Source organism: Rhipicephalus sanguineus, chromosome 5 (assembly GCF_013339695.2).
Source record: "Rhipicephalus sanguineus isolate Rsan-2018 chromosome 5, BIME_Rsan_1.4, whole genome shotgun sequence".
Lineage (NCBI taxonomy): Eukaryota > Metazoa > Arthropoda > Arachnida > Ixodida > Ixodidae > Rhipicephalus > Rhipicephalus sanguineus.
Window position 1 is genome coordinate 125,381,420 of NC_051180.1, and position 12,056 is coordinate 125,393,475.

The following is a 12,056-nucleotide window of genomic DNA, read 5'->3' on the forward strand; positions in this document are numbered from 1 at the left end:
ACAGCGCAGCCTGAATACGGTGTTTACTCGATTGTAACGCGATCACGATTGTAACGCGAGGGGCGACTTTAGTAGCAAAAAATTGGAGAAAAAGCTCGCATTGTATTCGAATAAATACGGAATGCAAGTACCATGATGCCGCTGAATTGGGTTTAGATTTAGGGAGAGCTCACGCTTAATTAAAAGGACATGCCCCAGCATATTTTATCAAGCTTCGCTGGTCACACACCTTCATAGAGCGTAGTTTCTCGGCCGTAGGTATTTCATTGCGCATGAAGTAGCTGTGCACTTTGCGCCGCAATGCTGCCAACGCAAACGTGTAATAGCGCAGCAGCCGCGTCTTGCTGGTGATGCGCTTCTCACTTTGGCCCGAGAAATTCAATTTCTTGCGCTTCGGGGAGGCAAGTTGGGCCCGCAGAGCTTCAGCCTTGATACGCTTAACTGTTCGCTCACTCACTCCGGTGATTTGACGTTTGACATTTTGACCGCACAAAAAAGACGAGGACAGAGGGAGGTACGACGACACGGGCGGTAACGGTTTTACCGCCCGTGTCGTCGTACCTCCCTCTGTCCTCGTCTTTTTTGTGCGGTCAAAATGTCAAACAGTAAGCACCAACTAGGCCAAACGCAAGTTCTCCTAAAGCACTCCGGTGAGCTCGGCGACAGTCCGGCACACTGCATTTCCAGACGAGTCACACTGACGGCGCCTCACTCCAGCGATGACATTGCAGATAACTTGTGTGGTCTGGTTTGATAGCCACTTTCTGTCACATTTAGAGTACAGCTTCTTCGGAGAACGAAACGGCGAGTTTGCGGCCGCACACGGTTCATGCCAACGGTTCAGGCGGCATCGCAGACGCCATGTTTACTGAGACTCTGAGAGAGCAGGCGTGAGGAAAATGTGGTGCAGGCGTGAGGAAAACGTGGTGCTGTCCAAAAAATAAAGACAGAAACAAACTTGAAGGTTACAATAACATTTTTTCACGAATGGCTTCCCATACTCGTTATTTTTTTATAACGAAGAAATCTTTATTTATTCGAGCTAGGTAACTTTTCGAATTAGAAAATAAATATAGGTACTATTTCTTAGCGCGCGCGCATGCAGGCACTTTGGCTCTGTAGCTTCCACAGTGGTGCCAAGAAAAGTTGTTGCCGAGTGTAGTGTATGTGCAATCGTATGTGCAATCGTGGTTGCAATCGTATGCGTTGGCCTCATGTAAGCCTCAGTGGCTTACACACAAAGTCTAAACAATTGTGAGTGGAAAAAAATGTGCTGCTGGCTGTATTAATAGCGAATTCTATTGTTCACATCTTACTGTCTATGTTCAATGTACCTAATATAAAATTTGTTGACAAATAGATCACGGCAGCCTGTGTTAGATTCTTTCATGAATCTAAGCATTAAAGATAGGTTTGTATGTGTAAGAAAGGGTATCTGCTGTAGTTCTCTCAAGATACCGTCATAAAACGTGAGCTGTGCCAACTATTATAGCTTTCTTTGGCAATTTAGTCACACTTATTGGCGGAGAGCCTCCTTAGAATACTCTGAAATAATTTTTGCCACATTTAATCTGACTTGTGCATGATGGTATGCTTTTCCAAACATTTCTTAGTGCCGTCAACACTAGTCTTTAGTGCTATTATGGCTCTGTATGCTGTGCATTTGATCATAGTTATCATAATGCTGCTTGACATTACGTTGAAGAACCTGTTACCTCATAAGATTTTGTCCTTAGTAGCAATCTTAGAGCTTGCTTATGATTGTTGTAGTGACACCAGTAGCACTGCAATTTGATGATCTGCATTTAGGCAAGGGAACTTAACAAATTTAAAAGAATATGGATAAGTCCACTGGCCTATCTTCAGGGCCTGATGTTAGGAGACTTTTTATATTAAGATATGTGCCCAGCACCACAATCCTCATGTAGTTGCCGAAACTGAAAATTCGGCAACCGTTATAGGAATATATTAATAAGGTTCATGATAAAGACTATTACTTTTTGTGGTGTAGGCCACTCTATTCATGCAGTGGTGTAGTTGAGTGACAGCTCTTTTGCAGGACAAGGTCTGCGATATTGTTTGTAGGCAAAGCCGGCGACAGTCAACATCTTGCGAAGTAAAACAGTTCTTAGTGTGTTTCACCAAATCTCAATTGTATATGCCTTGCATTGTAGTTTGTTTCTTAATATGAGTTTCACATGTGCTTGTGGACGATATATTAGGAAGCTTTAGAAATAGGTGAGTTGAAATCAGCCGGGTGTATGAGAGAATGAATTTGAAGGGCCTCAAAGCAGTTAATGTTTTCACTTACGCTAAGCTACTTGGCTGCATTATTTATGATAGCAATGTGTGAATATTCGAAAATTTCGAATAACGAATCGAATAGCGCCTGTTTGAATTACTGAATATTATTCTAATTCTTTTTGAATAATCATTGCCGACGGGAAAAACCCCAGAGGAACAAGGAGTTGGAAGAGTGGAGGATCATTTTTTTTTTTAATCAGTGAATTGCCAAAATGCGTGCAGTTCAAGTGTTTACGGGACTATCTTATCTTTACTCCTCACTGGATGAAGAAATTTCTGCTTTAAACTCTCTGTGTCGCCGAAGCGAATGTGCCCTCAATGCACTATCATTATAATGAGATTCATGATGTTCATGAAACATTGTTTAAAGGGACACTAAAGAGAAACAATGAATTGGTTTAGGTTGATAGGGTGTGCTCGGAGAACTCTTGTGTAGTTTATTTCACCATCATAGGTTTATTATTAGAGGAGAAAACAAAGTTCAAAGTTTCATTTTTAAATTTCGCGCCGAACTTTGTAATTCGTGACGTTGAGGATTTCAAAGAGCATTTAACGTATTTTGGCGCCAATAGCTCGACGAAATTTCTACAAACTCGTTATGTCAAGTCTCTGGCCCCTCAGAGGACAATGTACTTCGATTTAACCGATTAAGAACTACGTAGGCCTAAGCAGGCGCCGTCAAAACTATGTGACGTCACGGCAAATGGTGCAGGAATTCCAAGGTGGCGTCGCCACCTGTATTTTGTTTTTGCACGTTTTCTCGCTTATTAAGCGTCTTCTCGCAGCAAGCGTGGTGTTTTTGGCATCGTGGAAGACTACTTTACTAATGCGAGAAAAATCGTTTTGCTCTTTAGTGTCCCTTTAACATCGTTCTTGTTCTGCGCTAAAAAACTAGCCCCCATTGAATCCCTTTAACATTTAGGTCTTAGTCTTATTTAAGAGCTGGTGACAAAGTACCACCTCGAATACTGAAGTAACGGCTGTATTCATGCTACAGTTAAAAAAATACCTTGAAGGCTTTATTCACTACTGTATACTAGCTTACCTTACTTTACATAACTGCGGTATCTTTTGTCAATTAAATGTAATGGTAATGTTACTTTGTTAAAGCTTGTCAGTATTTCTTTGAAATAAAAAGCTGTGAAATTCTGCGTCTGCCTTGAAAATGGTTGCCTTGCTATTTGCAAACTAATCTAATAGTATTCCATTCGTATCTGTATTAGATTCGATATGAGTACTATTCCATTCATATTCGATTCGGTCATAAATTTCACTATTCGCACACTCCTTATATATGACAACTCCTTATTTGCGCCTTATTTTCTCCTTATGACAATTACACCTACTACCTGCCACGGTAGTCTAGTGGTTATGGTGCTCGACTGCTGATCTGCAGGTCGTAGGATCGAATGCTGGCCACAGTGGCCACATTTTCGATGGAGGCGAAGGTGCTTGAGGCCCGTGTACTTAGATTTAGGTGAACGTTAAAGAATCCCAGGTGGTCGAAAATTTCTGGAGCCCTCCACTATGCCGTCTGTCATAATCATATCGTGATTTTGGGATGTTAAACCTTAACAATTATTATTATTATTATTATAATTGCAGCTACTGTTTATGTGTGAGTGTTTTTGTAATAGCACACAGTTTTGCAGCATCAAAAACTGACATCCTCTCCTTTTGTTTTCAGTCTGAAGATGGCATACCCCGAAAGAAGCGCGAGTACACAAAGCGTCGAAACAAAGAAATTCCTAGTCTGTGCACCAGCCAAGTGAGCTACGCCCGGTCAGAGCTTGAAATGGGCCTGTCTGACATGCCAAGCTCAGATGACGAGGCACTATCACCGGTGAGAGCTTAGCGTACTTTCGTGTGCTGCTTTCATCGGCCTTGGCTATGCGCTCCGCTTGGCAGTACGAAAGTGTTTTCAGGAGGCACTTCAGAAAATTTTTGCTTTTGCTGTGTTTGTGCAGTGAGATGCTAATTATTTCTTGTTCCTGTGATTTCTGTTCAGCAAAGTATAGTTTTGTGAAACTTGGCTAATTCATTTGATGTTAACAGGGTAAATACTATATTGCAGTGTACAGCTAATACAAAAAGCAAAAATGTGCCATAAGGTTTTGCAATTCAAACTGACACATCAAACCAGTTAGTCTGGTCAAGCAGATTCAGATGTACCGTGGACTTCATATAAATGAAACTTGTTCTGGAAACATCAGATAAATGGAACAACGTAGCGTTCGAGCTCAAAGGCATAGTGCTAGCAATATTCTTGCTAATTACTAATTATAACTCCAGGCTGTCATAACTTGGCAAACACTAGAGCAAGGTAAATGACGCCATCGGCTAGAGCAACTTTTCGGCAGTCTAGCCATGTGCTTTGTTTTTTTTTTGTTTGCGACAGCAAAGTTCTGTTAAAAGCTCTGTAAGAAATAGACTGAATATATGTTAAAAATCATATACAGTAAAAGCTCGTTAATTCGGATTTCACGGGACTGGAAAAACTGTTCGAATTAACCGAATGCCAAATTATTGAAAGTATCAAGAAAACAATAAATAAATGTTTATTACATCAACGCACTCGTTTTCTTGAGGAAATATGTAAATACAGTAATTATTTTGCATAAAAGCAGTGCAAAACCTGCAATTTTCGTCATTTGAGACTTACTTCACAACATGAACACGGCTCAGGATCCCCCATGTCTTAATCTGAAACGTGCTAAGAGCATACCTTATCACGTGGTTGTGGGTGGCGACCACGCCTTTCTGAAAGCCCGCGGCGGTTTTGGCTGTCCGCGAATGCAGTTTTCATTCCTTTTGTGTCGCACATTTGCGACGTTTCACGCTTGGCGTGCTCCGAAGATCGTCCGAATTAACTGGGTGGTGGCCTCATATGACCAAATTAACGAGCGTTTCATGCCATTAAACAATAGGTACGCTGGCCGGGACCAGTGAACACGTTCGGATTATCCGATTTTCCGAATTAACGAGTGTCGAGTTAAGGAGCTTTTACTGTAACTATTTTTCTGATGCAGCTACAAAAATACCAATTACATACTATTTGGCATCTGTGAGAAAAGCTGAATATGAACGCTCAGTGTCATTCAGTTCACTTTGAAAATTTTTAAAATGTGTTGAAGTTGCCTTATTTAAGCAGGACTTGGCAATATGCATACCAAGTCTATGTAAGAGAACATGTTTGTTGTGAAATAGAAGTCTTAAGACACACGTGCCTTCTTAAACAGGGATGCTTATATGTGAAATCTGGATAAGTGGAACTTTAGCCAAAGGTACCACCCACCTCTTTTGCGTATTTCACAGGAAAAGTACTTCGAAATTTTCCGGGGAGAACCCTGGTCCATAGTTATGTAATACCGTATTGTGTGATCATGATAGGTATTTGTTTGCTAACATTTTTTTGGTTTTTGTGCTCAGGTTACATCGCCATCTGACAATGAAGACGAAAACGATCCGGATGGTCCTTATGCTTTTAAACGAAAGAAGTACTGCAACTACCATGCTGTAAGTTTGCCAAGCTCAGCTGCCTCCTCTTGGATCTTTTTTTATGGCAAGAATGGCCACATCAGCATGTTTCCTAAACATATTGCTAAATAGGTAAAAGGCATGGCCTGTTTAACACACAACGGCAGTACTGTCACCACTTGGGCATCAGATTGCCCATATATCTATGACCTGCCTCAGAGAACTTGACACATTCTCATTATCGACGCTTTTTTTTGTCAAAGTCACAGAGCGAAAGTAGGAAGGAGTGATGCGCAAACAACAATGTGTTTTGTCCAATGTTCACAACCCTATCTTCAGTAGGTGCAGTATTGTGGCAGTATTCTCAACTGATCAACTTCTTGACTACCGCTGGATGTGTCACTGTTCTAGCCACTCAAGATCTCTTGTAAGTTAAAAGTATTCACTCCCCAAAAAAAGTAATCCTCATCAAAGCAGGCCCCTTAAATGTCTCTCACAATCAGATTGTGACTATGGTTCGTAAAATGCCAGGATTTCAACCAGTCCTGAGCAAGAACTCCAATGTCATTTTATGCATCGCATTGTTGCTTCATCTGTCTTGGCGTCCTAACCACTTCATGGTGTTGGTTTGCGCAGCCCCTTTTGGAGCGGCTCGGGAACTACCCCTGGTGTAGTCCCGAGGAAGGAGGTGCGGGAGAGCGCAAGTATCGCTACTGCCTAACCACCCTGACTGTACCAAAGCCACACTGCATCGGTTTCGCTCGTCGGAGGATAGGCAGAGGTGGCAGGTGAGGCTGCCACTGGCCTTTTGCAGCAATTTCATGCAGGTTGTCGGAACAAAATGTTTTTCGTTTTGGTTTTAGTTTCATTCCACTGTAAAACATTCCACTGTGAAAAGTTGCGTTTCATTTCTGTTCTGGAACAAAAAAAAATAAAGAAATGTTCAACGGTTCGTAGTGTTTTTTATTTGCGTACACTAAATTCGAAAGGAAAGCAACGATAAAACGGTATTTATTTTTCCTCTTAAAGTGAATTACGAATTCTCTGAGCAGGCTGAATGCTTTGTGTCAAGGGAGTGAGCATGATCTTAGAAGCAGCATGCCATTGAGTGATATGTGAGACCACTGTTCTGATAAAACAAACTTCACTGCCAAGAATGCCCTCTCCACGCTCGCCTGTATGGCTGTCACACCAAGGACCACTTGTGTTAGTATATACAGCTCCGGTTGCCGCTTTTTTCGTTCTTCCGAAAATTCCAACACGTCTTTAAAGGGACACTAAAGAGAAACAATGAATTGGTTTAGATTGATAAAGTGTGCTCAGAGAACTCTTGTGTAGTTTATTTCACCACCATAGGTTTATTATTTGAAGAGAAAACCAAGTTCAAAGTTTCATTTTTAAATTTCGCGCCGAACTTTGTAATTCGTGACGTAAAAGGTTTCAAAGAGCATTTAACGTATTTTGGCGCCACTGGCTCGACGAAATTTCCACAAACTCGTTATGTCAAGACTCTGGCCCCCTCAGAGGACAATGTACTTCGATTTAACCGATTAGGAATTACGTAGGCCCAAGCAGGCGCCGTCAAAAATATGTGACGTCACGGAAAATGGTGCGGGAATTCCAAGGTGGCGTCGCCACCTGTATTTTCTTTTTGCGCATTTTCTCGCTTATTAAGCGTCTTCTCGCAGCAAGCGTGGTGTTTTGGTATCGTGGAAGACTACTTTACTAATGCGAGAAAAATTGTTTTGCTCTTTAGTGTCCCTTTAAATTGGAATCCCTGCCTGAGACATGCATTAACGCACACTTTGCATGACCTCAGTTGTTCCGGATTGCCAGATTTTCCCTTGAACCGAAAACCGATAAGAAAATATTTGTTTCACTCCGAAATGAAATAATAGGTGACGTTTCGGTTACGTTTTTGTTCCAGTCAAAAAAAAAAATTTTTTTTTTTTTCATTTTTCGTTTACATTCTGTTCTGACACACTGATTTCATGGCAGTAGCCTGTCGTGGAGTGTTGTGTCAACTCTGTGCGTGCTTGTAAACATCTTGCACAACCCCTGCAACTGCTTAAATATGTGTTTGCAGCTTTGACTTCCTCATTTGCAAGCACCTAGAAGAAAATCGAAATATTCCTAATGCAGGCTTAACTCAGTCCAGTTTGGTAGAAACAAAGTAAGACGAACTAGGAACTGTTTTCGTGAAATTGTCAAAAAGTAAGCAGGGAAGTAAGCATGACGTGTATAATGGTTTGCATTTTAACTTTTTTCTAGTCCATCCTGTGTGTACAATATCACGGCTTGTTCAGCACCGCTGAGCATGAAAAATCGCTACAAAAAAGGCCAGTGCCGTGTTTGGCTCACCTGCAACATTGCAAGCAATATTGCACAACACAAAACATGCTCAACAGTGGTTATTAGCCAACCGATTGCCATTCATTATAGCCCGAAGCAGGATCCACACCATTTTACATCGTGTACTACTTTGGCTGCAAATTTGAAAGAAAAAGCTTGCAAAACGTTATCAACCACTGCTGGGGGATTTAAAGACCGTAGCGAGCTGCATTATCGCTGCTGTGAGTTTTAGTCTCACTGAGCATTTTTTTCTTCCATGGCGTTCCAGGATATTGCTGGATCGAGCATGGACTCCGTTGGATGACTACTGGCCAGACCTGGACGTAGCGCTAAACCAGTCTATGCCCAATGGCCTACCCCCCAGCAATGACTTCCTGTCAGAGGTCAAGAATGAATGGTAAGGAAAGAGGGGGCAAACCTCCGTCTTCATTGGTCGGTGTACAAGAAAACTTCATCGATAAATTTGCATGAATCAGCACAACTGAAAAAAGAGTGAATAAACCAGGAAGAAAACAGAGGCAGTACACAAGGGGGGTTGGAACAGGTTTGGCTCGCCTGTAGACCGAAAGAATAGTGCAGCACACCATTAACCGCTGTCTCGTCACAAGACTTTACAGTCTTGTGACGAGACACTTCAGGTGAATGCAAAGTGGTCCCACGACCTCACATACCACGAAATTTTTAAGGGTAGACTGAACCACAGCAGTGAGTCTGAGTTTGTTAGTAAATTTGGTAGGCTTGTGCGAATATTCGAACGAATGTTACGGTATTCGAATTCACTTTGATTGAAATTTAAGTTATTGGAAATTTCAAAGTATTCGAAATGAACGAAGAGGACTATATTAGTCCGCATGTAACCCCCCCTGTAGAGGTGATTTCGCTGCAGTGGAGGGGTGCTATACCGTGAATACATCTTTCCAGGGCTCTGATAGTTGGGCGAGTTGGTAAGGGTTCATGATTATGAAACGGCACAACGAAAGGACACGCAACATTGACCATGAAGGCGCTTGTCTTCGTGCCTTCTTCATCATCAGTGTTGCATGTCCCTTGTTTCATTGCACCGTTTCATAATCATGAACCTTTCTAGGGAAAATCTGCGCTGCCACGAAGCCCCACTTCAAGGTCAAATGAACATAGTACCCTCACATCAAGTTAATCATTTTTTAAGTTTAAAAGCTTGTTATACCGGCTTATATGCTCTAAGCATAGTAAATTTTAAAACATAACATATTTTACAGGTTATCACTTGCATTCTACTGAAAGTCAAATCCTGCTACTATTCGAAGTTGCTTCCACTTCCTTTGAACCTAAAAGATCGTCATTTGCGCATGCCTTGTTTCAATTAAAAAATAATATTGTGCAGGTTAGTTGGGCCATGACAAATATGTTCACTTTTCTTTATAATATGTGATATATACTACAGTCGACGACCGATAATTCGGACTCCACGAGGAACGTAAATAAGTCCGAATTATCGAATGTCCGAAAAAACGAACGCGTCAGAAAAAAAAAATACTTTTATTGACACTTCAGGGTCCCGGTGGCCGAAAAAACTTGTCAATGCGTTGCTGCCCGCACTTCCACTTACGTGCAACCAAGTCCGCCCGTATCTCCGCCAGTGTGATGTGATCGCTGTACGATGACGAGCTGGTTTCGTTCGTGAAGGCAACGCATCTGTGCGGCGCACTTAGCGGTCGCACGAAGAGGCAGCATGAATGACGGCGCGTTTGGGTTCTCGCCTATTAAATGCGTGCACTACGTATGCAACTGCACCAGGCCACATGCACTATCGAGCAGTTGACTGAAGATGCTTATCGTAAGGCTTGTCAGCGGTTGAGCCGTACTGGCGCGTTTGCCACCTGCCGCCATCACGCCTCCGTGCATTTCCACTGCTTATCCGTAAAGACATCACCACACGGCGCCGTGATAGCGGCCCCTCTGAATTTCCAGTCCGCTTCACCCCATAACACTTCGGCATCGTGACAAAGCTGACTTTCGGACTCTGCTACTGTTGCAAACAGGTCGACTCGCGAAAGCGCTGGTTCGAACCTACGAGATGATAGACGTGGCAGAGGTGGGGGCTTCAATTATTGCCTTTCGGACCTGCAATTTGGGCAGAAAGTCCGAATAATCGGACACCAAAGAGTTTTAGCGTCCGAAATTTCCGATGTTCTTGACCATTGACGTCTATGGGGCTGGTGACGGTGCTGCGAAAGCGTCCGAATTTTCGAGCATGTCTGGAAAATCGGGCGTCCGAAAAATCGGCAGTCGACTGTATCTGGCACGTTTCGTTGTCGTCGGCGTGGCCTTCGGCGCTGGATGTGAGGGCACCGTTGGCGCCATTTAACCAAGATCTTTTGAGACAGCAGAGCGTAAAATAAAGCAAGTCTCAAGATAAAAATGAACGTGCGCGGAAAACGCTTTATCGCAGACACATCTGACAGAATGGCGGCAATAGCAGCGCAGCGCGGGATACAGGAACCGAAATGTAGGATGTTCGCGATGTCGATACGATTTCCCACAGTTTACCAGCTGCCTCCAAGATCAGCATTTCCAATCACAAATCTCTGAGGCATAAAGTAGCGATTGAAATAAAGGCTAATAGATCACCAATTCGCTTTCATATTGATCTCTGAGGCCATACTTTGTATGGTACGGGTGCCGGAGGAGATAATGGCTGGTGATTCAGCGTGCGCGAGTCTCGGACAGGGTCCGAATTATCGAATGTAGATCTCGCAGCTGTCTGAAATATCGGTCGTCTTTACACATTATTTCTATGGGATTATCGGCGGTGCTGCGCGACTGTCCGAATTACCGAGCATGTCCGGATTATCGGTCGGCGACTGTATTCGAATTCAGCTTCGAACTTAAAATTTACTATTCGCACAAGCTACATTTTGCTCTCTCCTGGAGTTGTGAGAAATGCTGAACTCGTGTTTTTGTGTAATAATACCTCAATAATGGAACTTTTGAAATAAACTGTCATCAAATATGAACCTGTTTTCTTTTTGGCAAGTAAAGAAGAAACTTTGTTTCAGATTAGTCAGCATCTGGCACTCGTGTCAAAGTTTTATGCAAGTACTACTACTGTTCGAATTCGATTCGGATCCGAAAACTGATATTCGCAAAAGCCTAGTACAGGGTATGCACCTCTTGATGGTGCATGCCAGGCAAGCATGCTAACAAACTGCAAGAACCATACTCTTAGTGTAGATGGCAGGCCTGAAATCATCCCAAATGTGCAGAGAGGAACAAAGAGTGTATCTTTGGGCATGAAAGAAAATACTTCGAGGACGCTTGAGCTTTGCCTGCAAGAGCAGAACGCGATAGCGTAATCGGGCCCCGTGCACATTGCCTTCTCAATTGCTAGCCTGGCTTCGGTTCTTGGTGCATTCCTCAGCCGTGCCGTAAGGAAACAAACGTTTCCTTATGGCATGAAGGAAACGAAGGCACATAACATTGGCCATTTTAAGGTATCCTAGAATGCCTACTGCAAGTACAGTTGTTAAGTGCCCTCTACGCCATAATTCTTCCTTTTGAGAATCAGCGAAGGGCCCACTACGCGTCTGTAAGGCAACACGCGAACCTACGCAGCTGCTCACTTTGTTGATGCTTTTGCAGCTGACGATTAAATATTTCCTGAGTGCTTTGTAATGGGTGGGCCCTTAAAACAACCACTCGTTGCACAAGTCACATGTTTTGATGCCTGGCGCGGTTCTACGCTTCTGTCACACATTACATGCGTTAAGGAGACTCCTTCCACTACACGACATTGATATAGTGTTTTTTTTTTTTCCCGAAGCAGTTTCAAGCAGTAGCGTGTCTCTGTGGTAGAACACCTGCTTGCCAGCCACGTAGACTGCCTGGGTTTGATTCTCACTCAAACCTACGATTTTTATTATTTATATTATTTGCATCTTTCT

The 12,056-nt window shown here is 42.8% G+C and overlaps 1 protein-coding gene across 1 annotated transcript in view; it reads left to right on the plus strand.

Moving 5' to 3' along the window:
* Positions 1-12,056, plus strand: part of LOC119394222 (enhancer of polycomb homolog 1) — an 82,934-nt gene that overhangs the window by 52,189 nt on the left and 18,689 nt on the right. The window contains exons 9-12 of the mRNA XM_037661510.2: positions 3,992-4,147; positions 5,734-5,820; positions 6,418-6,569; positions 8,402-8,530. Coding sequence (XP_037517438.1) covers positions 3,992-4,147; positions 5,734-5,820; positions 6,418-6,569; positions 8,402-8,530 — 524 coding nt within the window. The remainder of the gene's footprint in view (positions 1-3,991; positions 4,148-5,733; positions 5,821-6,417; positions 6,570-8,401; positions 8,531-12,056) is intronic.